Below are 26,849 nucleotides of genomic sequence, written 5' to 3'. Positions count from 1 at the left end.
ACAGCCTTTTTAGTGCCGAAAAGTTCGGGTCCCCATTGACTTCAATGGGGTTCGGGTCTAAGTTCGGATCGGGTTCGGATCCCGAACCCGAACATTTCCGGGAAGTTCGGCCGAACTTCTCGAACCCGAACATCCAGTTGTCCGCTCAACTCTAGTTAGGTCAGGTTATATTTTATAGAGAAAGTTATTATGGACGCGGAGATACCTAATATGTATACTTTTTTTATTTATGTAAGTTTTACACAATGATTTTATTTTTGAAACAAAAAAAATAATGTTTTAGTGTTTCCATAGTCTGAGAGCCATAGTTTTTCCAGTTTTTGGGCGATTATCTTGGGTAGGGTATGATTTTTGCGGGATGAGCTGACGGTTTGATTGGCACTATTTTGAGGTGCGTGTGACTTTTTGATTTATTGCTATTACACTTTTTGTGATGTAAGGTGATTAAAAATAGCTTTTTTTACGGTGTTCATCTGAGGGGTTAGGTCATGTGATATTTTTATAGAGCCGGTCGATACGGACGTGGCGATACCTAATATGTATACTTTTTTTTATTTATGTAAGTTTTACACAACAACAGCTTTTTTAAAACAAAAGTAATGATTTTTTAGTTTCTCCATATTCGGAGCCATTTTTTTTTTTTTTTGGGCGATTATCTGAGTTAGCGGCTCATTATATGCGGGATGAGGTGACGATTAGATTAGTACTATTTTGGTGGGCATACGCCTTTTTGATTGCTTGCTGTTGTACTTTTTATGATGTAAGGTGACAAAAAAATTGTTTATTTAGCACAGTTTTTTTTTTTTTTTACGGTGTTCATCTGAGGAGTTAGGTTATGTGATATGTTTATAGAGCCGGTAGATACGGACGCGGCGATACTTAATATGTCTCGATATTTTTTACCAATTTTTTGTTTTATTTTATTTGGGGAAAATGACATTTTTGTTTATTTTTACGTGAAACTTTTATTTTTTGGGGGGGGGGCTAATTTTCTTTTTTCAAATTTTTTTCAAATTATTTTTTTTTTGTCCCACTTTGGGACTTCAACTTTTGGGGGTCTAATCCTTTACAATGCATTCCTATACTTCTGTATTGGATTGCATTGGCTATATGACTAATACAGTGAGTATTACTCATACAGCTTCTGGCCTGTGAGATCCAGGGGGCTAGATCTCAAGGGCTCATCACAGGAAGGCAGCGCCGATGCCTCATGAAGGCATCACACTGCCTTCCATGCCATCGGGTCCCCCCTACAGCCGCATGGGGACCCGATGGCACCGCCAGCCGGCTCCGCAGCCCCAGGTAAAAGCCGCAAACTGCAGGTCTGAATTGACCTGCGGTTTGCGGTGATCGCCGAAATGGGGGGGTCACGGGACCCCCCCACGCATTTACCCAAGGTGCCTGCTCAATGATTTGACGTATCTGTACGCCCTGTGTCCTTAAGTACCAGGACATCAGGGCGTACCGGTATGCCCTGTGTCCGGAAGAAGTTAAGTTACTGTCGACAGACTGACTTGCACAGAACATTAGGTTACAAAGTCATAGTCCATGTGTGAAATCATCAGTGCTGGTGAAAATGGTGTAGTCATTATTAGTGCTGAGCGAACCCAAACTGCAAAGTTTGGGTCCGTACCGAACTTTGAGAGTTCGGGCACCCGAACACGAACCCGAACTTTGTTGCAAAAGTTCGGGTTCGAGTTCGGTGTTAGGGCATTTAATATAGCTTGTTGAAACACAGCAGGGCAGCCAGTCAACAATCTTTTAAGCTGTGGGTACTTAGAAGCCATCACAACCATGCCTAGTAATGGCATGGCTGTGATTGGCAGATGCATCATGTGACCCAGCATTTATACAAGCTGGATCACGTTTAGCACTGCACATCAGCTCTGAGTATTGCAGGGACAGGAAGCAGGCAGCTGAAGTGAGGGAGAGTGTTAGGAATCCCATCTGGCTAATAATTCTGTGGGTTATCTATAGTGATTTTTTTGTAGGTGCAATACACCAGCTTAGCACCCCTGATACAGAAATATAATAATTAATCTGGCTGTTAATTCTGTGGGTGACCTATAGTGATCTTTTGTGGGTGCAATGGACCATCCTTGCACCCTTGACACAAAAAAAATGATAATTAATCTGTCTGTTGACCTATAAGTCTGTAGGTGACCTATAAAAAACTGTGTTGGCTACCTGCTCCTCCTCCACCTCTGCTTCCACCTACACCGCCGCATCCAATGCCTCCTCCTCCAATTTGACCTTCGCCTCCTAGTTCAAGATTATTATTCTTTTTTTCTATTCTATTTTATTTTAAGTCATTTCCCTATCCACATTTGTTCACAGGGCAATTGTCCTGCTCTTACCCACATTTTGCTTCCTTTTGCAGCCCTCTAGCCCTTACTACGACTATTTTACAGCTATTTTAGTGCACCAAAGTTCGGGTCCCCGTTGACTTCAATGGGGTTAGGGTTTGAGTTCGGGTCAAGTCTGGCCGAACCCGAACAACCACAGGTCCGCTCATTCCTAGTTATTGTCTACCATAGTTTAACATTGTAAATGTACTTTCCAGATTTTACTATAGTAGTTTCTCTGTGGTAATCGTAAGTCAGTTAAATGATATTTCAGCTTTAAAAGTTGAAAAATACCAAGAGATTATGCTTATAAGAATATGACAATCATTTGCATTTCATATAGAGGTGATTTTCTAGAATTTGGCTTTGTACCCTGTTCTTCATCTACATTCTCTTCCCGAATCTATCAATCACTATATTCCTGTCCTCATTTGACTTCAGCAGCTTTCCTGTTTCTCTCTACCAGCCTCTACCGCACAGATATAATTTATACAGCAGAGACTGTTTTTATTTGGATTTATTTTTAATCCTATAACCAATATTCTTCTGTGTACTGAATAATTTTGACACTGCGATGGAAAACCGTATGTTGAAAATTCTAAGAATGGCTAAATCAGTTGTTATACTTATAGTTTGATTATTATTTTTCTCCTACTTAGAGAGATATTGGCATTTTTAGTTATGTTTTTGTGGAAGCCATTCATAATCCATGTGGCTGATGGCTGTGTGCTGTACTTGACTGTCTCAGTGAGTTTCATGGACTATGAATGGAGTGGCAACGTGCATGCTTGACACATGTTCAGTGAAGCAGCAGTGCTGGCGTGATGGGGTATTAAATGAGTGAGTATTTTCTTTATTTAAAAAAAAATCCCTACCTTTCTTTTTTTAACATCCTGTAAATGCCCTTCAAATTTTACGACCATGACAACTTCTTTCAGCCAGGTCTCATCTCTGCAGTTTGCCACACACATTTCAGTTTCCTCTATATGTATATGGCATTTCGAGCTTTTTACCCTTTGCAATGTTTCGGTAATTCTAATTTTTTTTCTCAGCTGATGAGTGGAGAATAGATGGGATTATGTCTGCCCAGTAACAGGATTTGGAGAAACAGAGATTACTTCTTTCTAGTACTCTGTAGCACTCTTAGAAACAGCAGCAGTAATGGACTAAGCAGTTTGCATGTATATCTAACAGTGAGGCTACAATAAACAGCAAATCCTTTATAAGCAATCAGCAGCATCTGTACAGTTCTCTTCTATGCCTGTCTCCAGCAGCATCTTCCTTCTCCTCATCCTTCCCTCGCTATAGATTTTTATGTATTCTGATGCTTCAGTGAGCAGGCAGCCCATCTTCACTGAAGATTGATAAATTGGTAGTTAGTGAAGAAGAGTTGGGAGCAGGAGATGAGTCTAATAAGGGTTTCTTTAGTGAGATAATTTACATATTTTCTTATAATTGCCTGTACTATTAATTTATAAAACAAATGAAACAACCATTAAACTTTGAGGATGATGTAGTAGCCTTGAATAGAAATGCATTTCATAAGATAAGATATAAGTTGATACCTATTGTAGAATGCAAGGTTCCCGATTACACAACTTTCGAAATACTTTGTTTATCTGAAAAGAAAGTGAAATACAGTAGTATTAGTGACTGATATGAAGATCTTTATTCTGCAATATCAGATAATTTTTGTGTATGCTAAATGAAATATAAGTCTTGGTTAAATCCATACACAGAGTAAAGGCATTATATATGGAAAACCTCTTAAAATATAATCACCAGGGTCCAGGTTGTCTAACCCTATTGTCAGGAAAAACTCTGTGGCACCAATCGTTTCTCTGCATAGCAGTAAAATCTGTGAAGGAACAGCATCCCTAAACCTATATTAGGACTATTTGTTCTCAGGATGGGTGGGATCCCAGTAGTCAGTATTCTACTATCAGCAAATAAAAGTACTTTTTTACATAATGGAAATGTACAGTATAGTATTTTCAAATATATTTTCATCAGTTCATCATGTCCTGGTCATGAAAGTATCAGTGGTCAGCACTGGTGCCTTGTAGTCCTGGGATTCAAGGTTTAAATTAGAGATGAGCAAATCGATTCTAACAAAATTATTTGTCTCATCAGCAGGACTTTACCTGGTGGGGGGGTTGTCCCCAAATGTAGAAGTGCCTACCTACCACAAGAATGACAGGACCAGACTTTTTAGTCCATCCCTTACGATTCCCTGTTTGCACCGCTACTCTAATTAGCTGAGCAAAGGTAGAAGCTATGCTTCGGCTTCAGAGCCGCTACCCTCACGTCTAGTTAAGTTCCAACCACAGACAACATCTGCATGGAGTTTGTATGTTCTCCCCATGTTTGTGTGGGATTATTCTGGGTACATTGGTCTCCTCCTATTCTGCAAAGACATACTGATAGGGAACTTAGATCAATAAATAGTTTTGCGCCCACGTCCCCGCCTGCCATTGGCTGCTTTCCCCCCCCCACACCAGATGATGTTTTCATCAGTGCACAGGGAGAAGCAGCAACAGAGGTGTGGGGACCAGGAGTGGCACAGGAAGTGGGGAGTGGGGTAAGTATATTCCCTGTGAGGGGCCTGGCATATGGGGGCAGTATTTTGTATTGTATAAACGCTTTAAGGATTAAAAAATAGAGGTTGCAAGGTGATCCGCAATGAGAAATGTCCTCAATGAGAGTTTGAACTTCTGACCAAAATGTCCTAATTAAGGGGCAAGACCAAAACAAATGTGTCAAGCTCCCCTCCTGCGATCTACATTACCAGCATGCACCAGGGATAGAGGGGTTCAGCCTATGCAAGATGAGTAACTTGTATTGTTTTTCTTTTGCATGCGAAGCAAGTAGTTGTTTTAGCTACTGGTCGCCTTATACTCTGCAACATCTGGAGACTGGAGACAGCGGGGCCCCCAAAAGGGTTTCCCATTTATCCATATGAGGATGTCTTGGAGCTTAGGTGAGGATTTACAAGTATCTTGTATATGTCTGAAATGAACCCTATGGTCGGAGCCTCAAATTTGCATAATCTTTCAAATAAAGTGGGAGAAGAGACCATAAAGTGAATATGTAACGTGCTTGAGTTGTAGATATTTATAGTGGCAACAGTTAGGTATTTAGTGATTTGAATGCAAAACTTCAAATGGAACAATCTCAAAAGTTCTATGATCCACCACCTCTGCAAATCTAAATAATATCTTTTCAAACCAGTGTCTTATCAATGCAACTCCAAGACCATCTGGGAACAGAGGATTAAACTAAAAGGAGGCCATAGGTGAATGTTTAGAGGACAATGGAAACTTATTAGAACAAGTTCTCCAAATCTTTCTTGTGAACATAATAAGCCCTAATACTAGCATGGAACGTAGACCACAAGTAGCATGGAACGTAGACCACAAGAGGGAATTTGGATGAATAGGGGCTAAATCCTCAAGAAAAACCTAGGCATTGCAAACATTACTTTACTTGAAGTCCTTAAAATTCAAATAAATAAAAATGGTGCTCAAATAATGCAGTGAAAGGCGATAAAATATAAAAACATTATTTTGAATAATTGGTCAAGACATTAAAAGGTATATAGCGGAATGGTCTTACCAGATCCTGAAGTACATATACCGATTTTTGTCTGCCCAGTGTTTGTCCTTTACTGTCTACCATGCCCTACCATGTAAACCCTGAAATTGGTTGGGATGAGGGCTATTAGTCCCTACCTAACAGTAATACAGAGCACCTGCCCCGATAGGGGCAACCCTGTCAGGAACCTGTCCCTTTAAGTGGCCTATTCCCTAAAAACGTCCCTCTCTCATGTCATGTCACGACATGACATGTTTCATCCCATTTGGGAACTCATCAGGGGATATATACTGTATGTAGAGAGTCAACTAAAACAAAAAATTGAGAAAGAAACATAATGAATAAATACTAGTGTTTAGTTAGACACCAATTGGATCCATTTATAGTTACGCAAGCATTGAGGAGAACAGGAAGGAGTTGTCATGTGACAATGGGGCAGCCAGAAGTATCGCCACGTGAGGGAGCAGCGTTTGTCGCGGCATAGCAACCGGACGACGCATGACTCTGCTCGCCTAACTCCCATGACAATGTAGCATGGCTGATCTACATTATGACAAAGTTGTTCTAGCCGGATTTATAGGTAGGTAACTTCGAAGGATGCAGTCAGAAACTTAATAAAACATGGAATAGAGATGAACCATAAAACCTCATACTGGATCCATGTTATATATCACTAATGAGATGTCCGGAGCCCAGTAAAAGGAAGAATTATAATTATCAGCCTCACATAATGGGGAGAGCATTTGGTAAATATGGAAATCAAATAAAACAACTAAAATTAAGGGGCCTGTTCATTAAGGCCGTTTGGAACTTGGATACACAGTTTTCAAGTAAAAAATCCATTTAGCATCACGCTGCAGAACCATTTTTTCCCAGTCTCCTCTTCTACCTGTTTGTTTAACCAAATCGATACCCATGAAATCAAGTCTACCCACATGTTCATCTCTAACATGGCGCAAAACCAATGTCTCTCTCTGGTTTGTTGTCTCCAATATGCTCTCCAACTCTGTGTCTTAATTCTCTTGTCGTCTTATCAATATATTCTTTATCGGGTAACATGGTAGGGCTATTTAGGATTATGTTGCCAGAAGATACACCCCAGTGATCAGGGCTGGCCTTAGCCTTAGTGTTCTGGCGCCCTGTGCCAGCTAATCTTGTGGCGCCGCCCCCCCACCCCTGGTTCACCTAAACATACACAAAGAGAAAAACAATCTTTGTAACATTTTTTTTTTTTATTACAGATAATTTAAGTGCAAGTGCAAACAAGTACAATCATACCCAGTGTCACCTTTACCCAGTCCCCTGCCCCCCTTAATCATACCATGTCACCTTTACCCAGTCCCCTGCCCTTCTTAATCATACCCAGTGTCACCCTTACCTAGTCCCCTGCCCCCCTTAAATTAAGGGTGACAGACACTGGGTATGATTAAGGGGGCAGGGGACTGGATAAGGGTGACATTGGGTATGATTAAGGGGCAGGGGATTGGCTTTGGGTGACACTGGGTATGATTAAGGGGGGCAGGGGACTGGGCAAAGGTGACAGGGTATGATTAAGGGGGGCAGGAGACTGGCTATGGGTGACACTGGGTATGATTAAGGGCCTTAATCATACCCAGTGTCACCAAAAGCCAGTCTCCTGCCCCCCTTAATCATACCCAGTGTCAACCAAAGCCAGTCCCCTGCCCCTTAATCATACCCAGTGTCATCCTTATCCAGTCACCTGCCCCCTTAATTATACCCGGTGTCTGTCACCCATATCCAGTCCCCTGCCCCCTTACTCATACCCGGTGTCTGCCACCCTTATCCAGTCCCCTGCCCCTTTACTCATACCCAGTGTCTGTCACCCTTATCCAGTCCACTACCCCCTTAATTAGACCCTGCCTCCATTTAATTACAGATATTTGGTAAAAATAAAAACAAAAAAAACAAACAAACAATAAGAACAGGTACTCACTATTTGAAGTCTTCTGCTCCCTTCCTGTCTGCAGAGCTCTCTGTAAAGGTGCAGCACTTGGACGCTGTGCCTGTGCCCCTAAGCTCTTCCTCCACGCTCTGGAAACTGACCTGGCAGCTGCAGTGGCTCAGCTCGCCAGGCTCACCTCACACAATCTCGGGCCGGCCTGCTGTAAGAGACCGACTGTGAGCTGTGTCGGCCACTAGGCGCCCCTGCTGCCATGGCGCCCTGTGCGGCCGCACAGCTTGCACACCCCAAAGGCCAGCCCTGCCAGTGATACAGACCCTGCTGTTTTCTATGTGCTACGCCTTGACAGTAAAGGACGAACACTAGGCAGATAAAAATCGGTATATGTACTTCAGGATCTGGCAAGACCATTTCATTATATACCCGGAAATGTCTTGACCAAGTATTCAAAATAATGTTTTGATATTTTATCGCTTTTCACCGCATTATTTGAGCACCATCTTTGTTTATTTGAATTTTAAGGATTTCAAGTAAAAGTTATGTTTTAGTATGTTATGCCTTGGTCTTTCTTGAGGATTTGGATTTTGTAGGTGTAGGTGTATATTCTGGTATTGAGTATAAGAGTAGATTTTGATATTATCAATAGGGACTAGCCACAGTTTCTCTGTCTCAATCCATCTGGTGTATCCCCTGAGTTTTGACCTAGATGGTATGCGCCCTAAATGAGCCACCAAATAATATTTCTTTATATCTGGAACAGATAAACCACAAAGATCTTGCTGGATAGCAAAATCCATTTAGCTATTCTATGGCATTTATAAGCTCAGATAATTGCTAGCTCAGATAGATGACTGGATAGTTTTAAGATGATATTTTCAATATGCAAATTAGGGCCTTTGGTGCAGTGAAGGCTTTTGTTGCACCCCAAGCTCCATTCATTTCTGTGGCCATCCCCTCCCTCTGGTCACAGAAGAAAGTGGAGCTTGGGTGCAACAAGAGCAATGGTGATGCCTGAATTGCACCAAAGGACTAATTTGCATATTACCATAACTTGAGAAGGGAGCCCAAGATAAACCAAAGAAAAACAGCACTTTAATCAGATGAACCGTAGCTATGTGTCTATGCAAGCATCTGGATAGGAAGGTTGCTGGTGATAGATTCCTTTTAACTCATCTAATTGAAGCAAAAAAAAACAAAGATACATTCAATGTAAAAAGGTCAACTGCATTTACATAACGGCAGTAACTTCCATTACAAACAATTACAATCGTACAGTATTACCACATTAACACATTTACATGGACATAAATCAAGCACAGAAAACACTTCCCTTTGGAGTCTGAAAAATATTACTGCCGCGCAAATGTGAGATGAGCCACTGTGAATTAACATTAGTTAGAATGGGGCCATTTCGATAAAGCAAATTTATTTGCCGTAACCAAGTCAAATTGGGAACTAGTGATGTTTCAAGATTCAGTTTATTTGCTTTTGGAGACTTAGAAAAAGCCGATTTCTATTACTCAATGATTTCTGCACTGAGGGATGTAAGATCTTGTCATGGTCCTATTGTGTTTGAGTAAATAAGAAATAACTCATTGTAAGGCTCCTTGGGTATCATGAAAACTTTTACTGTACTTTTAGTGCTCTTTCCCTTGCTTCTGACCTCAACTTTAAGCTTTATAGAAAAATAAGGCAGATCAGAGGCCGATACGTTAGTCATTGTTAATATCCACGGTCCGACTAACCCACCGGGGAACTAGAATCCTCTGGTGGGCCCAGTCTCTGAGGCCATAGTAGGCCCCAGAAGTCTGTTAATGTCTATGGAATAAGGAAAGTGTCCATATAAATTGCTGAAGTAAACACATTACAGAGTGAACAGACGAGGAGAAGGCAATATGTATGACTATGTATGAATGCCTTCTTTCCCATTGCTGACATTTATTTTACTGCAGCTTGACACCAACCTCTGTACACAAAGGAGCATGGTTACTTAGTGGGAGTCATGAAACTTCATGAAAATGTGCTTATCTTTCTTCTGTATCATTTTAAATTCCCTATATTAATTAAATATGATTTTTAGTTTGGTACAATGTTTGTGATTCTGCAAGGAAACACTTCTGTCTCCTTCATAAGTATTTTAATCCTTAGGCTCCTAGCTCCGAACATGTACAGCGCTGAGAGGGATTTAAACATGGCGCCCACTCGTGTGTGCAGAGGGCACCATAGCTGGCAGGTCTCTGCTGTTTCAAACAGCAGAGGCCTGTGGCTCATGTCTGCGACTGGCAATAATGCTGATCACAAGCATTAAAGTCTTTAGATGCCGTGGTCACGCGCGACCACAGCTTCTAAATGGTGAAAAACCAGGAAGTAATCAGGGAAGCCAGCGTATTAGAGCTGCAGTTCATATGTTGGCCAACATTGGAGAACAGCAATTGTAGCTTACACTGTAGTTCTATGGAAATACATTATAAGGCTACTTTCACACTCGCGTTCAGAGCGGATCCGTCTGGTGTCTGCACAGACGGATCCGCTCCTATAATGCAGACGATGGGATCCGTTCAGAACGAATCCGCCTGCATTATAGTTTAGAAAAAATTCTAAGTGTGAAAGTTAGTCAGACGGATCCGTCCAGACTTTACATTGAAAGTCAATGGGGGACGGATCCGTTTGAAATTGAGCCATATTGTGTCAACTTCCGTCTTCTGTAAGTCTGGACGGATCCGTTCGGGTGCCCGCCTGCTGAGCGGAGCGGAGGACAACCGGTGCCAGACTGATGCATTCTGAGCGGATCCGCATCCACTCAGAATGCATTAGGGCAGTACGGATGCGTTCGGGGCCGCTTGTGAGAGCCTTTAAACGGAACTCACAAGCGGAGCCCCGAACGCTAATGTGAAAGTAGCCTAAACTGTAAGAAAGCTGAGTACTGCATATTTTAGCTTCCTAAATGTCCTACAATAAAGTAAAAAATTTTTTTTTTTAAATACATAAACAATTAAAAAAATAAACATCATGGGCATCGACACGTCTAGAAACACCTGTACTATTAAAGTATAATAGCGTAAAGGAAATGGCCGATTCATTATTTTGTCATCTCTATTCTTACCCAAAATGTAATAAAATGTGGTCAGAAATGCTCCAAAATGGTATCAATAAAAACTACAGATCGTCCCACAAAAAATGAGGGGTCAGAATATGGCAATGCAATAAAAAAATAAAGTTTTCAAAGTTTTTTTTTCAGTATTAAAATGTAAGAAAAACCATACAAATGTGGTATTGCCGGATTCAGACTGACCTAGAGAATGAAGAGCACAAGTAAGTTTTAGGCCCCATGCACACGGCCGTGTTTCACAGCCGTGTGCGGGCCGTGGAACCGCGGCCTGGATCCCTCCTGAGAGCAGGAGCGCACTGCGTCACTGGTTGCTATGAAGCCGTACGCTCCCTGCTGCCGGCACAGTACAGTAATACACTGGTATAGATCATACCAGTGTACTGCTGTATTGCGGCGGCAGCAGGGAGCGCACGGCGTCATAGCAACCAGTGACGCCGTGCGCTCCTGCTCTCAGGAGGGATCTAGGCCGCGGTTCCACGGCCCGCACACGGCTGTGAAACACGGCCGTGTGCATGGGGCCTTACTGCATAGTGAAGGCTGTAAACAACACAAAATGTAAAGCTGTGGCAAATTAGTGATTTGTTTTTGTCCAATTCCACCCTATTAGGAATTTATTTCCTGCTTCCCACTACATCCTATGCAATAGTAAATGGTGGCAACCTGTCCCACAAAAAGCCCCCATTCGGCAATATGAATGGAAACATTTTAAAAAGTTATGACTCTGGAAGGACAGGGGAAAAAAAAATGCGAAAAAAAAAACTGGTTGAGCCTGATTTAACTAGCATATAAATAAATAATGTTGCTACAAGCAGTGGTAAAATATATACGCTTAGCATTACAATATCTCAGGGACGCAATTATTTAGTTAGACGAACAGATGGAGATGTGTTTTGTGATGATTTTAAACAGACCTACAGTATATATGTGCAAAGGAAGCTGTCCGCAATCAAAATAAGCGAGCAGGACATTTTCAAGGGAAATCTTAGTTCTCACAGTTTCTAGCAGAACAGAAAGCATTGCCTACTTTATTAAAGTTCTAAAAACTTTAACCCCTTGAGGACAGGGCTATTTTCTGTTTTGGCAGTTTAGTTTTTTACTCCCTGCCTTCCAGGAGCCATTTTTTATATTTTTCTATTCACATGGCTGTATGAGACCTTATTTTTGGTTTTCATGGCTTTCCCTATGCGTTAAAACGGACCTGTTTCTTTCATTCTAATGGGTAAGTTTGATTACAGCGATACCACATTTATATAGATTTTGTTGTGTTTTACTGGGAATGTGTCACCCTGATTTTGGACTATTGTCTACACAAGTACATGAGTAGTACTGCAGATAAGGACTTCAAATCATTATTTTTAATTTCCTAGTGTACTCTGTTCCCCCACTGTCAGCCCTTAGAGCTGCATTGGAATATTTGTCAGGACTGCTGCGCATATGCACAATAGTCCTCTATAATATGTTAGAATAGCACAGAAGTCCGGACTGTCTATTTCAGTGCAGCTTTGAGTGCTGGCAATGCGGGCAGTAGGAAAATAAAAAATAATGATCTGGACTCCTTATCTACTCTACTAACGCATGTATTACTGTAGATAATAGTCCAAAATTGCAATGACAGATTCCCATTAATGCTGGAAAAGAAAAATAGATTTTTGTTTTTCTTTTCATCACCGATTTCTAATCCCAGTCTATTTTTCATAGTTTTATCTGCAAAACTGTATGAGGACTCCTGTTTTGTGGGTTGATCTCTAGTTGTTTTATACACCATTTTTGCAGGTGTATGACTTTTTGATCACTTTTTATTCATTTTTTTGAGAGGTGAAGTGATAAATTTGCGGCATTTGCTGTATGGAATAAATACATTTATAGTTTAATAGTATGGGCATTTTTGGGCACATCAGTACTTTACATTTTTTGGGGGGTATTTTATTTTTTTATTAATAGGGGGAGATTTTAATTTTTATACATTTTTTTCAACTTTTTTAAAGTCCCCTTAGGGGACATGAACATTTGATCCTTTGATTGAATTACCATTGCAGCATATGGAATTTCCATTTGGCGAAACATAAAATGGACTCCCATCAATCAGAGTATATTTCTTGTAGAGATTTCTTGTAGATAATCGGTCACAAATTGAATCCCCCTTTATGCCTATTTAGGCTATTTTATTGATGCCACTACCCAGGATCAAAGCATCAGAAACCTGGATAACTGGAGTAACTGGAGCAGTTTTGTAACAGAAAGTAAAATTTTAAATTAAGTAGTTTTTCATGCTAAAATATATCAATATATCATAAATATATCATTTTTTAATTGGATGGCCAGTAGTGTTGATCGAGTGCCGTAGTGCTCAGGTGCTCGGGGGCTTGGCTGAACACATCGTGAAATTTGGGTCCTCGACCGAGCACCCGAGTATAATGGAAGTCAATGGGAGAACCCGAGCATTAAACCAGGTACCCCCTGCTCTTAAGAGGGGAGGGTTCCTGGTTCATAGGAAAATGTCAGAAATTGTTGGTAACACCACCAAAATAGTTCTGTAACAGCATGGGGAAGATGTATGGATGCATCTTGGACTCGCTGGTCGCTGCTGTGAACTTTGTTGTCCAAATAGTACGCCACTTTTAAATAATGACAATAATACGCACAAAACCAAGGAAAAAAATCCTGAATAGTTTCCTGAATATTTACTTGTATATAAAGTGCAAGTGCTGCCAAAAATCACAAGGAATTACAAGTAAGAGGCACTCCGATACACACATAGTTACACATAAAGGAGGGCATCATACACACCCTTTAAAAATTATGATTGATGGCCTGCTGATGACCATAAAAAACATTATGAGCGGTGGCCTGCTGCCGCTTTGGTGACTCTAGTTAACCTGGGGCTGATGGCATGTGTCCGTGACGGAGACGATCCATTCGGATGTCTGGCCTATCAACTTTCAATTAGGGATGAGCGAATCCGAACTGTATAGTTCAGGTTCGTACCGAATTTTGGGGTGTCCGTGACACAGACCCGAACATTTTCGCAAAAGTCCGGGTTCGGTGTTCGTCGCTTTCTTGGCGCTTTTTGAAAGGCTGCAAAGCAGCCAATCAACAAGCGTCATACTACTTGCCCCAAGAGGCCGTCACAGCCATGCCTACTATTGGCATGGCTGTGATTGGCCAGTGCAGCATGTGCCCCAGCCTCTATTTAAGCTGGAGTCACGTAGCGCCGCACGTCACTCTGCTCTGATCAGTGTAGGGAGAGGTTGCAGCTGCAACTGTTAGGGCGAGATTAGGCAGTAATTAACTCCTCAAAAACACTTAAGTCAGTGATCGATCTACAGCTGTGGATCATTAAACTGCTGCTATTCAATTGCTCACTGTTTTTAGGCTGCCCAGAGCGTTTTTCAGTCACTTTTTTCTGGGGTGATCGGCGGCCATTTTGTGTCTTGTGGTGCGCCAGCACAAGCTGCCACCAAGTCCATTTAACCATCAATAGTGTGTTTTTTTTTTGGCTATATCCTACATCAGGGGCTTGGCTGTGCTTGCTATTTTATTGAGTGGTGAAATACAATTGCCAAAATAGCAGTACCCTAAATCTGGTGTTTCAGTTGTGGCCAGCCAATTGTAATACTGTCTGCTGTCTGGCAAAGGATATATTTTTGTTCTGGGTTGAAATACAATTCCCAACTTAGCAATTCCCTAAATCACTTGTTTCTGTTGTATCAGGCCTACTTTAAATCTACCCATAAAAGGGTATATTAGATTGAAGGTGCAGATAGGGTCATTCTCAATAACTTCACACACAAGCTACCGTGCATTTCCAAGTCTAATTCTGTCCGTAAACGTATACCTGTCACCCAGAGCCTAAATAATAGGCCTCAAATTTATATCCAGCTAAATCTGTGGTTATTGCTGTAGCTGGTCAAGTTATTTTGTGTCCGTCAAAGCACAGTTTTTGTTCTGGGTTGAAATACAATTCCCAACTTAGCAATTCTCTAAATTAGTGGTTTCTGCTGTATCAGGCCTACTTTAAATCTATCCCTAAAAGGGTTTATAAGATTAAAGGTGCTGATAGGGTCATCCACAATAACTTCACACGCTACAGTGCATTTCCAAGTCTAATTCTGTCCGTAAACGTATACCTGTCATCCAGCGCCTAAATACTAGGCCTACAATTTATATTCAGCTAAATCTGTCGTTACTGCTGTGCCTGTATTAGTGTAATACCGTACCTAAATAGATAGCCAGATAGTGTTAGGTGTCTGTAAAAAAAAAAGGCCTGAATTTGAATTCAATACATTGGGCCAAATAATATTTTTGTTATTCTGGTGAACGGTAACAATGAGGAAAACATCTAGTAAGGGACGCGGACGCGGACATGGTCGTGGTGGTGTTAGTGGACCCTCTCGTGCTGGGAGAGGACGTGGCCGTTCTGCCACAGCCACACGTCCTAGTGTACCAACTACTTCAGGTCCCAGTAGCCGCCAGAATTTACAGCGATATTTGGTGGGGCCCAATGCCATTCTAAGGATGGTAAGGCCTGAGCAGGTACAGGCATTAGTCAATTGGGTGGCCGACAGTGGATCCAGCACGTTCACATTATCTCCCACCCAGTCTTCTGCAAAAAGCGCACAGATGGCGCCTGAAAACCAAGCCCATCAGTCTGTCACATCACCCCCATGCATACCAGGGAAACTGTCTGAGCCTCAAGTTATGCAGCAGTCTCTTATGCTGTTTGAAAACTCTGCTGGCAGGGTTTCCCAAGGGCAACCACCTAGCCCTTCCCCAGCGGTGGAAGACATAGAATGCACTGACGCACAACCACTTATGTTTCCTGATGATGAGGACATGGGAATACCATCTCAGCACGTCTCTGATGATGACGAAACACAGGTGCCAACTGCTGCGTCTTTCTGCAGTGTGCAGACTGAACAGGAGGTCAGGGATCAAGACTGGGTGGAAGACGATGCAGGGGACGATGAGGTCCTAGACCCCACATGGAATGAAGGTCGTGCCACTGACTTTCACAGTTCGGAGGAAGAGGCAGTGGTGAGACCGAGCCAACAGCGTAGCAAAAGAGGGAGCAGTGGGCAAAAGCAGAACACCCGCTGCCAAGAGACTCCGCCAGCTACTGACCGCCGCCATCTGGGACCGAGCACCCCAAAGGCAGCTTCAAGGAGTTCCCTGGCATGGCACTTCTTCAAACAATGTGCTGACGACAAGACCCGAGTGGTTTGCACGCTGTGCCATCAGAGCCTGAAGCGAAGCATTAACGTTCTGAACCTTAGCACAACCTGCATGACCAGGCACCTGCATTCAAAGCATGAACTGCAGTGGAGTAAACACCTTAAAAACAAGGAAGTCACTCAGGCTCCCCCTGCTACCTCTTCTGCTGCTGCCGCCTCGGCCTCTTCCTCCGCCTCTGGAGGAACGTTGGCACCTGCCGCCCAGCAAACAGGGGATGTACCACCACCACCACCTCCGTCACCAAGCATCTCAACCATGTCACACGCCAGCATTCAGCTCTCCATCTCACAAACATTTGAGAGAAAGCGTAAATTCCCACCTAGCCACCCTCGATCCCTGGCCCTGAATGCCAGCATTTCTAAACTACTGGCCTATGAAATGCTGTCATTTAGGCTGGTGGACACAGACAGCTTTAAACAGCTCATGTCGCTTGCTGTCCCACAGTATGTTGTTCCCAGCCGGCACTACTTCTCCAAGAGAGCCGTGCCTTCCCTGCACAACCAAGTATCCGATAAAATCAAGTGTGCACTGTGCAACGCTATCTGTGGCAAGGTCCACCTAACCACAGATACATGGACCAGTAAGCGCGGCCAGGGGCGCTATATCTCCCTAACTGCACACTGGGTAAATGTAGTGGCGGCTGGGCCTCAGGCGGAGAGCTGTTTGGCGCACATCCTTCCGCCGCCAAGGATCGCAGGGCAACATTCTTTGCCTCCTGTTGCCTCCTCCTCCTACTCAGCTTCCTCCTCCTCTTCTTCCACCTGCTCATCCAGTCAGCCACACACCTTCACCACCAACTTCAGCACAGCCCGGGGTAAACGTCAGCAGGCCATTCTGAAACTCATATGTTTGGGGGACAGGCCCCACACCGCACAGGAGTTGTGGCGGGGTATAGAACAACAGACCAACGAGTGGTTGCTGCCAGTGAGCCTCAAGCCCGGCCTGGTGGTGTGCGATAATGGGCGAAATCTCGTTGCAGCTCTGGGACTAGCCGGTTTGACGCACATTCCTTGCCAGGCGCATGTGCAGAATTTGGTGGTGCAGAAGCTCATTCACAACTACCCTGACATGTCAGAACTGCTGCATAAAGTGCGGGCCGTCTGTTCGCGCTTCCGGCGTTCACATCCTGCCGCTGCTCGCCTGTGTGCGCTACAGCGTAACTTCGGCCTTCCCGCTCACCGCCTCATATGCGACGTACCCACCAGGTGGAACTCTACCTTGCACATGCTGGACAGACTGTGCGAGCAGCAGCAGGCCATAGTAAAGTTTCAGCTGCAGCACGCACGGGTCAGTCGCACTGCGGAACAGCACCACTTCACCACCAATGACTGGGCCTCCATGCGAGACCTGTGTGCCCTGTTGCGCTGTTTCGAGTACTCCACCAACATGGCCAGTGGCGATGACGCCATTATCAGCGTTACAATACCACTTCTATGTCTCGTTGAGAAAACACTTAGGGCGATGATGGAAGAGGAGGTGGCCCAGGAGGAGGAGGAGGAGGAGGAAGAGGGGTCATTTTTAGCACTTTCAGGCCAGTCTCTTCGAAGTGACTCAGAGGGAGGTTTTTTGCAACAGCAGAGGCCAGGTACAAATGTGGTCAGCCAGGGCCCACTACTGGAGGACGAGGAGGGCGAGGTGGAGGAGGATGAGGATGAAGCATGGTCACAGCGGGGTGGCACCCAACGCAGCTCAGGCCCATCACTGGTGCGTGGCTGGGGGGAAACGCAGGACGATGACGATACGCCTCCCACAGAGGACAGCTTGTCCTTACCTCTGGGCAGCCTGGCACACATGAGCGACTACATGCTGCAGTGCCTGCGGAACGACAGCAGAGTTGCCCACATTTTAACGTGTGCGGACTACTGGGTTGCCACCCTGCTGGATCCACGGTACAAAGACAATGTGCCCACCTTACTTCCTGCACTGTAGCGTGATAGGAAGATGCGCGAGTACAAGCGCACGTTGGTAGACGCGCTACTGAGAGCATTCCCAAATGTCACAGGGGAACAAGTGGAAGCCCAGGGCGAAGGCAGAGGAGGAGCAAGAGGTCGCCAACACAGCTGTGTCACGGCCAGCTCCTCTGAGGGCAGGGTTAGCATGGCATAGATGTGGAAAAATGTTGTCAACACGCCACAGCTAACTGCACCACCACCTGATACGGAACGTGTTAGCAGGCGGCAACATTTCACTTACATGGTGGAACAGTACATGTGCACACCCCTCCACGTACTGACTGATGGTTCGGCCCCATTCAACTTCTGGGTCTCTAAATTGTCCACGTGGCCAGAGCTAGCCTTTTATGCCTTGGAGGTGCTGGCCTGCCCGGCGGCCAGCGTTTTGTCTGAACGTGTATTCAGCACGGCAGGGGGCGTCATTACAGACAAACGCAGCCGCCTGTCTACAGCCAATGTGGACAAGCTGACGTTCATAAAAATGAACCAGGCATGGATCCCACAGGACCTGTCCATCCCTTGTGCAGATTAGACATTTATAACTACCTCCCCTTAACCATATATTATTGTACTCCAGGGCACTTCCTCATTCAATCCTCTTTTTATTTTAATTTTACCATTATATTGCGGGGCAACCAAAAGTTGAATGAAACTCTCCTCTGCCTGGTTGCCGGGGCCTAAATATATGACAATGGACTGTTCCAGTGTTGGGTGACGTGAAGCCTGATTCTCTGCTATGACATGAAGACTGATTCTCTGCTGACATGAAGCCTGAATCTCTGTTATGGGACCTCTCTCCTCTGCCTGGGTGCCGGGGCCTAAATATATGACAATGGACTGTTCCAGTGTTGGGTGACGTGAAGCCTGTTTCTCTGCTATGACATGAAGACTGATTCTCTGCTGACATGAAGCCTGAATCTCTGTTATGGGACCTCTCTCCTCTGCCTGGGTGCCGGGGCCTAAATATCTGACAATGGACTGTTCCAGTGTTGGAAAGAAGTTTGGCCGGCACACGCTGGGTTGCACGCCGCACGGGATAGGATAATTACCACGTGTAATAGAAAGAAAATCCCAGCAGACGTGTCTTCAATGCTTGTGAAATTTATTTTGCAAGTAGCAATATGTCCATGAATAGGACGCATCCTATTCATGGACATATTGCTACTTGCAAAATAAATTTCACAAGCATTGAAGACACGTCTGCTGGGATTTTCTTTCTATGTTCCAGTGTTGGGTGACGTGAAGCCTGTTTCTCTGATATGACATGAAGACTGTTTCTCTGCTGACATGAAGCCTGAATCTCTGTTATGGGACCTCTCTCCTCTGCCTGGGTGCCGGGGCATAAATATCTGACAATGGACTGTTCCAGTGTTGGGTGACGTGAAGCCTGATTCTCTGCTATGACATGAAGACTGATTCTCTGCTGACATGAAGCCTGAATCTCTGTTATGGGACCTCTCTCCTCTGTCTGGGTGCCGGGGCCTAAATATATGACAATGGACTGTTCTAGTTTTGGGTGACGTGAAGCCTGATTCTCTGCTATGACATGAAGACTGATTCTCTGCTGACATGAAGCCAGATTCTCTGCTATGGGACCTCTCTCCAATTGATATTGGTTAATTTTTATTTATTTTATTTTTATTTTTATTCATTTCCCTATCCACATTTGTTTGCAGGGGATTTAACTACATTTTGCTGCCTTTTGCAGCCCTCTAGCCCTTTTCTGGGCTGTTTTACAGCCTTTTTAGTGCCGAAAAGTTCGGGACTTTTCTCTCAAATGTTTGTGAGATGGAGAGCTGAACACTTGCGTGTGACATGGTTGAGATGCTTGGTGACGGAAGTTTGACTTCAATGGGGTTCGAGTTCGGGACGAAGTTCGGGTTCGGATCCCGAACCCGAACTTTTCCGGGAAGTTCGGCTGAACTTCTCGAATCCGAACATCCAGGTGTTCGCTCAATTCTACTTTCAATGTAATTATCCGCTCAAAACCATTGTAAACTCCAGTTAACAGGGAATCAGTGTTTGATTCCGGAGAGGGAACCTCGGAAATGGCTACCACATCCAAGGAAGGCAAGCAGGTGGCGCGCAAATCACACACTCCAGACTCGTGGAGGAAATTACGATAAATAACAATACAGGACTCTCAAGCTGCCCTGTTATTGGAATGAATAATAAAAAAATTACAGGGAATGTCACTGCAGTATTTTGGATGAGGAATCATTATTCAAGAGAGGTCTTGCTGCCGCTTTGTTGACTCTAGATAACTTCTGCCTGATCGCACATCCCTGTGACGTCCACGATCCATTTTGATATCTTTCCTATCAACTTTCGATGTTCCTTTATGCGCCTAACATGATGACCACCGGTAACGGGTAATCATTGTTCTATTTCAGAGAGGGAGCCGGTTAAACGGCTATGTCTACTATTTTAAAGCAATGCAGCATGAGTTGCAGGCCTGCAAGTGAGCTGACCCTGTAAAAGATTTGAATTGCGGGCCTAAAGGTGAGCTGACCTAGTAAATGATTTTAGGTGCGGGCTTGCATGTAAGCTGACCCAGTAAAAGATTTGAGTTGCGGGCCTGCAGTTGAGCTGACCATGTAAAAGATTTGAGTTGCAGGCCTACAAATGAGCTGATCCTTTAAAAGATTTGAGTTGCGGGCCTGCAGGTGTGCTTACCCTTTAATAGTTTTTAGGTATGGGCCTGCAGGTGAACTGACACAGTAAAAGATTTAAAGGGAACCTGTGACCGGGATTTTGGGTATAGAGCTGAGGACATGGGTTGCTAGATTACCGCTAGCACATCCACAATATCCAGTCCCCATAGCTCTGTGTGCTTTTATTGTGTAAAAAAAACGATTTGATACATATGCAAATTAACCTGAGATGAGTCCTGTCCCTGACTCATCTCACATACAGGACTCATCTCAGGTTAATTTGCATATGTATCAAATAGTCTTATTTTACACAATAAAAGCACACAGAGCTTTGGGGACTGGGTATTGCGGATGTCCTAGTGGCCATCTAGCAACCGATGTCCTCAGCTCTATACACAAAATCCCGGTGACAGGTTCCCTTTAAGTTGCGGGCCTGCAGCTGAGCTGACACAGTAAAAGATTTGAGTTGCAGCCTGCAGGTGAGCTGACCCAGCAAAAGATTTTAGGTGCGGGCCTGCATGTTAGTTGACCCAGTAAAAGATTTGAGTTGCGGGCCTGCAGGTGAACTGACCCTGTAAAATATTTGACTTGCGGGCCTGCAGGTAAGCTGACCCTTTAAATGATTTTAGGTGCGGGCTTGCATGTGAGCTGACCCAGTAAAAGATTTTAGGTGCAGGCCTGCAGCTTAGCTGACCCTGTAAAAGATTTGAGTTGCTGGCCTGCAGGTGAGCTGATCCTTTAAAAGATTTGAGTTGCGGGCCTACAGGTGTGCTTACCCTTTAATAGTTTTTAGGTACGGGCCTGCATGTTAGTTGACCCAGTAAAAGATTTGAGTTGCGGGCCTGCAGGTGAACTGACCCTGTAAAATATTTGACTTGCGGGCCTGCAGGTGAGCTGACCCTTTAATAGATTTTAGGTGCGGGCTTGCATGTGAGCTGACCCAGTAAAAGATTTGAGTTGCGGGCCTGCAGCTGAGCTGACCCAGCAAAAGATTGGAGTTGCGGGCCTGCAGGTGAGCTGACCCTTTAATAGATTTTAGATGCGGGCCTGCATGTGAGCTGACCTAGTAAAAGATTTGAGTTGCGGGCCTGTAGGTGAACTGACCCTGTAAAAGATTTGAGTTGCGAGCTTGCATGTAAGCTGAACCCAGTGAAAGATTTGAGTTGTGGGCCTGCTTGTAAGTTGACCCTCTAAAAAAATATGTGGAGGCCTACTGGTGAGCTGACCATTTTAAAAATTGTGTGGAGGAGGACTGGCTGCTGAGCTGACCATTCAAAAAATAGGGTGGACAAGTGCCTGCTGCCAAGCTGACCATCTTAAAAAAATTGTGGATGAGGGCTTACTGCCGAGCTGACCATTTAAAACATTTTGTGGGTGTGCTGTCTGTCACCTAAGCAAATAAGTTTCAGCATCGCCTGTTGCCGATTCCCCACTGCAGCGCTACACTGCTTCCAGCTACTGACCAATGGCTGACTGGTGCTGCAAGATGATAATTCAGAGGTGGAAGTGGATGAGGAGGTGGAGGAGGAGAAGGGGGGTTGCAGCCACTAACGTAGGCGGCGGCGGAAACTCTGATGGAAGTAGGGCACGCAATACTTGGCGTTGGTAGCACCTGTGCCATCCCAGGGTACGAGTTGCTCCCGGCCTCTACAATATTCACCCAGTGTGCCGTCAGGGAAATGTAGCGTTCCTGGCTGAAAGAACTTGTCCATGTGTCTGTGGTTAAGTGGACCTTCCCAGTACCTGCATTGGTCAGGGCACATGTGATGTTAAGGGACACATGTTGCTGTACGGCTGGCATGACACACCTTGAAAAATACTGGTGGCCAGGGACTGCATAACGAGGGACGGCCGCTGACATCAAGCTGCGGAAGGCCTCAGTGTCCACAAGCCTAAATGGCAACATTTCCAGTGCCAGTAATTTGGCTGGATATTTGTGCTTGCATTCAAATGCCTGGGGTAATGATATTTGGACGCTGCGCTGGGACTTTGAAGTGGATGTGATCACTGATAGTGCTTGCAAAGGTCCAGGTGCAGGGCTGGAGTCATTCGGGTCTGCGTCTTGGACAGGGGATTGGCCAGCATGTAACACAGGGGAAGAGGAGGCAGTGGTGTGACCCGCAGACACAGATTGTGGACCCAGGCGTTCGGCCCACCTATTAGGGTGCTTTGATGCCATATGGTGGATCATGCTGGTGGTGGTGAGGATGTTAGTGTTCACACCCCCAGCTCATTTTGGTATGGCACAGGTTGCAAACTACTATTCTTTTGTAGTCCTCACTTTCCTCAAAAAAGCATCATACTGCCGAACACCTACTGCTTGGCAAGGGAGATTTATGCAAGTGGGTGCTCCGTTGAACAGTTGCTGGCCTGTTCAGTGGTGCCCGCCTTCTACCTTTTGCCACCCCACTGCCTTTTCCAGCCTGTTGCAGTGCTGCAGATACCTCCCCCCTCTGTACTGCTCTCCTTGCTTGGCTTGTTGCCACCTTCCTAGGTTGGGTCAGTGACCTCGTCGTCCAGCACCTCCTTTTACACTTCCTCACTCTGATAATCCTCCTGATTTGTTGACCTAACCACAATCTCAGTGATTGACAACTGTGTGTCATCTTCTTCCTCAACCTCTTGAGACGGTAATTGCGGTTGAGTCATTGGCAACTGTGTCTCATAATCATCCACCTCATTAAACACTAATTGCCGTTCCCTAGCTTCATGTTATTGAGACTCTGGATGCTCAATAGGTTGGGAATCGGGGCACAAGATCTCAGGTCCCTCTTTAAGCGTGCTTGGCGTGAGGGCCAAATCAATTAATGGTGATGAAAAGGGGCCTCGAGTGTGGGATCACTTGTTTGGCCAGACTCTACATGGTGGGAGTAAGGAGGATTAGGGTGAGGATTGTGTGGGCCAGACTCCTGCCTACTGAGATTGGACTTGGTGGAAGAAAGGGTGGTGCTTAACCGACTGGAAGCACTATCTGCTGCAATCCAATTGACCACCTGCTTGCACCAGGCTGACTTTAAGAGTGGTGTGCTCTGCCGCCCTGCAAACTGGGACATGAAGCTAGGTATCTTGGATGATTGTTTTTCTTGTGCTCTGGCAGCAGGCACAGTTTCAACACGCCCAGGGCCACGGCCTCTGCGTATAGCATCAGCATCACGGCCACTTCCCCCGTCCCTTAATGCTCGCCTTCTTCATATTAAATGTTATATGCACGCTTGACACACAAGATGTGGCACAAATGTCACAGTTCACAGCAAGCACAGTATATGGAAAAAGTACATAAAATTATGGAAAAGGAAAATAGATTTCACTTCTATTTTTACTATCTCTTGTCCTGACAAACACACGCTATTGCAGCACAGATGTGACAATTCACTACAGGAACCGCTTATAGGCAAAATCTGGATAAATTAGGGAAAAAATATATAATGGTTTTCGCTAATATTTTTCTTAATATCTGGGCCTAACGCACACACGCTATTGCAGCCCAGATGAGACAATTCACTGCAGGGACCATTTATAGGAAAATTATGGATATATTATGTAAAAAATATATTGTTGTCACTGATATTTTTCCCAATATCTGTCCCTGACACACAGACGCCATTGCAGCACAGATGTGACAATTCAGTGCAGGGACCGTTTATAGGAAAAATGTGGATAAATTATGGAAAAAATATATTTGCTGTCACTAATATTTTTCCCAATATCTTGGCCTGACACAAACACGCTATTGCAGCGCAGATGTGACAATTCACTGCAGAAACCGTTTATAGGCAAAATGTGGATAAATTATGGAAAAAATAAATAAATTTTTTTCGCTAATATTTTTCCCAATATCTTGGCCTGACACACACGCTTTTGCAGCACAGATGAGACAATTCACTGCAGGGACCGTTTATAGGAAAATTATGGATAAATTATGTAAAAAATATATTTGTTGTCACTAATATTTTTCCCAATATCTAGGTCTGACACACACACGCTATTGCAGCGCAGATGTGACAATTCACTGTAGACACAGTTTATAGGCAAAGTGGATAAATGATGTAAAAAATATAATTGTTTTCAGTAATATTCTTCCTATCTCTGCCCCTGACACACAGAAGGTATTTCTGAACAGATGTCACAAGTCACTGCAGACACCATCTATAGAAAAAGAATCGCAAAGTATGGAAAAAAAAAATCAAAGACTACTTTGCAAGATTAAATTGCTGTCATCACACAATAGTCCGTAAAAGGACTTTTGGGTCTTTGAAACAAATTGAAATTGAATATATTGTGATTAGAGTTGAGCGAACACCTGGATGTTCGGGTTCGAGAAGTTCGGCCGAACATCCCGGAAATGTTCGGGTTCGGGATCCGAACCCGATCCGAACTTCGTCCCGAACCCGAACCCCATTGAAGTCAATGGGGACCCGAACTTTTCGGCACTAAAACGGCTGTAAAACAGCCCAGGAAAGGGCTAGAGGGCTGCAAAAGGCAGCAACATGTAGGTAAATCCCCTGCAAACAAATGTGTATAGGGAAATTAATTAAAATAAAAATTAAATAAATAAAAATTAACCAAAATCAATTGGAGAGAGGTTCCATAGCAGAGAATCTGGCTTCCCGTCACCCACCACTGGAACAGTCCATTCTCAGATATTTAGGCCCCGGCACCCAGGCAGAGGAGAGAGGTCCCGTAACAGAGAATCTGTCTTCATGTCAGCAGAGAATTAGTCTGCATGTCATAGCAGAGAATGAGGCTTCACGTCAGCCACCACTGCAACAGTCCATTGGCATATATTTAGGCCTAGCACACAGGCAGAGGAGAGAGGTCCCGTAACAGAGAATCTGGCTTCATGTCAGCAGAGAATCAGTCTGCATGTCATAGCAGAGAATGAGGCTTCACGTCAGCCACCACTGCAACAGTCCATTGGCATATATTTAGGCCCAGCACACACACAGGCAGAGGAGAGAGGTCCCGTAACAGAGAATCTGGCTTCATGTCAGCAGAGAATCAGTCTGCATGTCATAGCAGAGAATGAGGCTTCACGTCAGCCACCACTGCAACAGTCCATTGGCATATATTTAGGCCCAGCACACACACAGGCAGAGGAGAGAGGTCCCGTAACAGAGAATCTGGCTTCATGTCAGCAGAGAATCAGTCTGCATGTCATAGCAGAGAATGAGGCTTCACGTCAGCCACCACTGCAACAGTCCATTGGCATATATTTAGGCCCAGCACACACAGGCAGAGGAGAGAGGTCCCGTAACAGAGAATCTGGCTTCATGTCAGCAGAGAATCAGTCTGCATGTCATAGCAGAGAATGAGGCTTCACGTCAGCCACCACTGCAACAGTCCATTGGCATATATTTAGGCCCAGCACACACAGGCAGAGGAGAGAGGTCCCGTAACAGAGAATCTGTCTTCATGTCAGCAGAGAATTAGTCTGCATGTCATAGCAGAGAATGAGGCTTCACGTCACCCACCACTGCAACAGTCCATTGGCATATATTTAGGCCTAGCACACAGGCAGAGCAGAGAGGTCCCGTAACAGACAATCTGGCTTCATGACAGCAGAGAATCAGTCTGCATGTCATAGCAGAGAATGAGGCTTCACGTCACCCACCACTGCAACAGTCCATTGGCATATATTTAGGCCTAGCACACAGGCAGAGCAGAGAGGTCCCGTAACAGACAATCTGGCTTCATGTCAGCAGAGAATCAGTCTGCATGTCATAGCAGAGAATGAGGCTTCACGTCACCCACCACTGCAACAGTCCATTGGCATATATTTAGGCCTAGCACACAGGCAGAGCAGAGAGGTCCCGTAACAGACAATCTGGCTTCATGACAGCAGAGAATCAGTCTGCATGTCATAGCAGAGAATGAGGCTTCACGTCACCCACCACTGCAACAGTCCATTGGCATATATTTAGGCCTAGCACACAGGCAGAGCAGAGAGGTCCCGTAACAGACAATCTGGCTTCATGTCAGCAGAGAATCAGTCTGCATGTCATAGCAGAGAATGAGGCTTCACGTCACCCACCACTGCAACAG

At 44.5% G+C, this 26,849-nt stretch overlaps 1 protein-coding gene across 1 annotated transcript in view; it reads right to left on the bottom strand.

Moving 5' to 3' along the window:
• The window catches only part of GC (GC vitamin D binding protein), a 319,714-nt gene that overhangs the window by 19,085 nt on the left and 273,780 nt on the right, over positions 1-26,849 (bottom strand). The window contains exon 12 of the mRNA XM_044303019.1: positions 3,911-3,964. Within this exon, the coding sequence (XP_044158954.1) occupies positions 3,911-3,964 (54 nt within the window). The remainder of the gene's footprint in view (positions 1-3,910; positions 3,965-26,849) is intronic.

The sequence above is a fragment of the Bufo gargarizans genome, chromosome 1 (assembly GCF_014858855.1).
Source record: "Bufo gargarizans isolate SCDJY-AF-19 chromosome 1, ASM1485885v1, whole genome shotgun sequence".
Taxonomy (NCBI): domain Eukaryota; kingdom Metazoa; phylum Chordata; class Amphibia; order Anura; family Bufonidae; genus Bufo; species Bufo gargarizans.
Note: the sequence above shows the minus strand (reverse complement) of the source record. Positions and strands in the feature narration are given on the sequence as shown.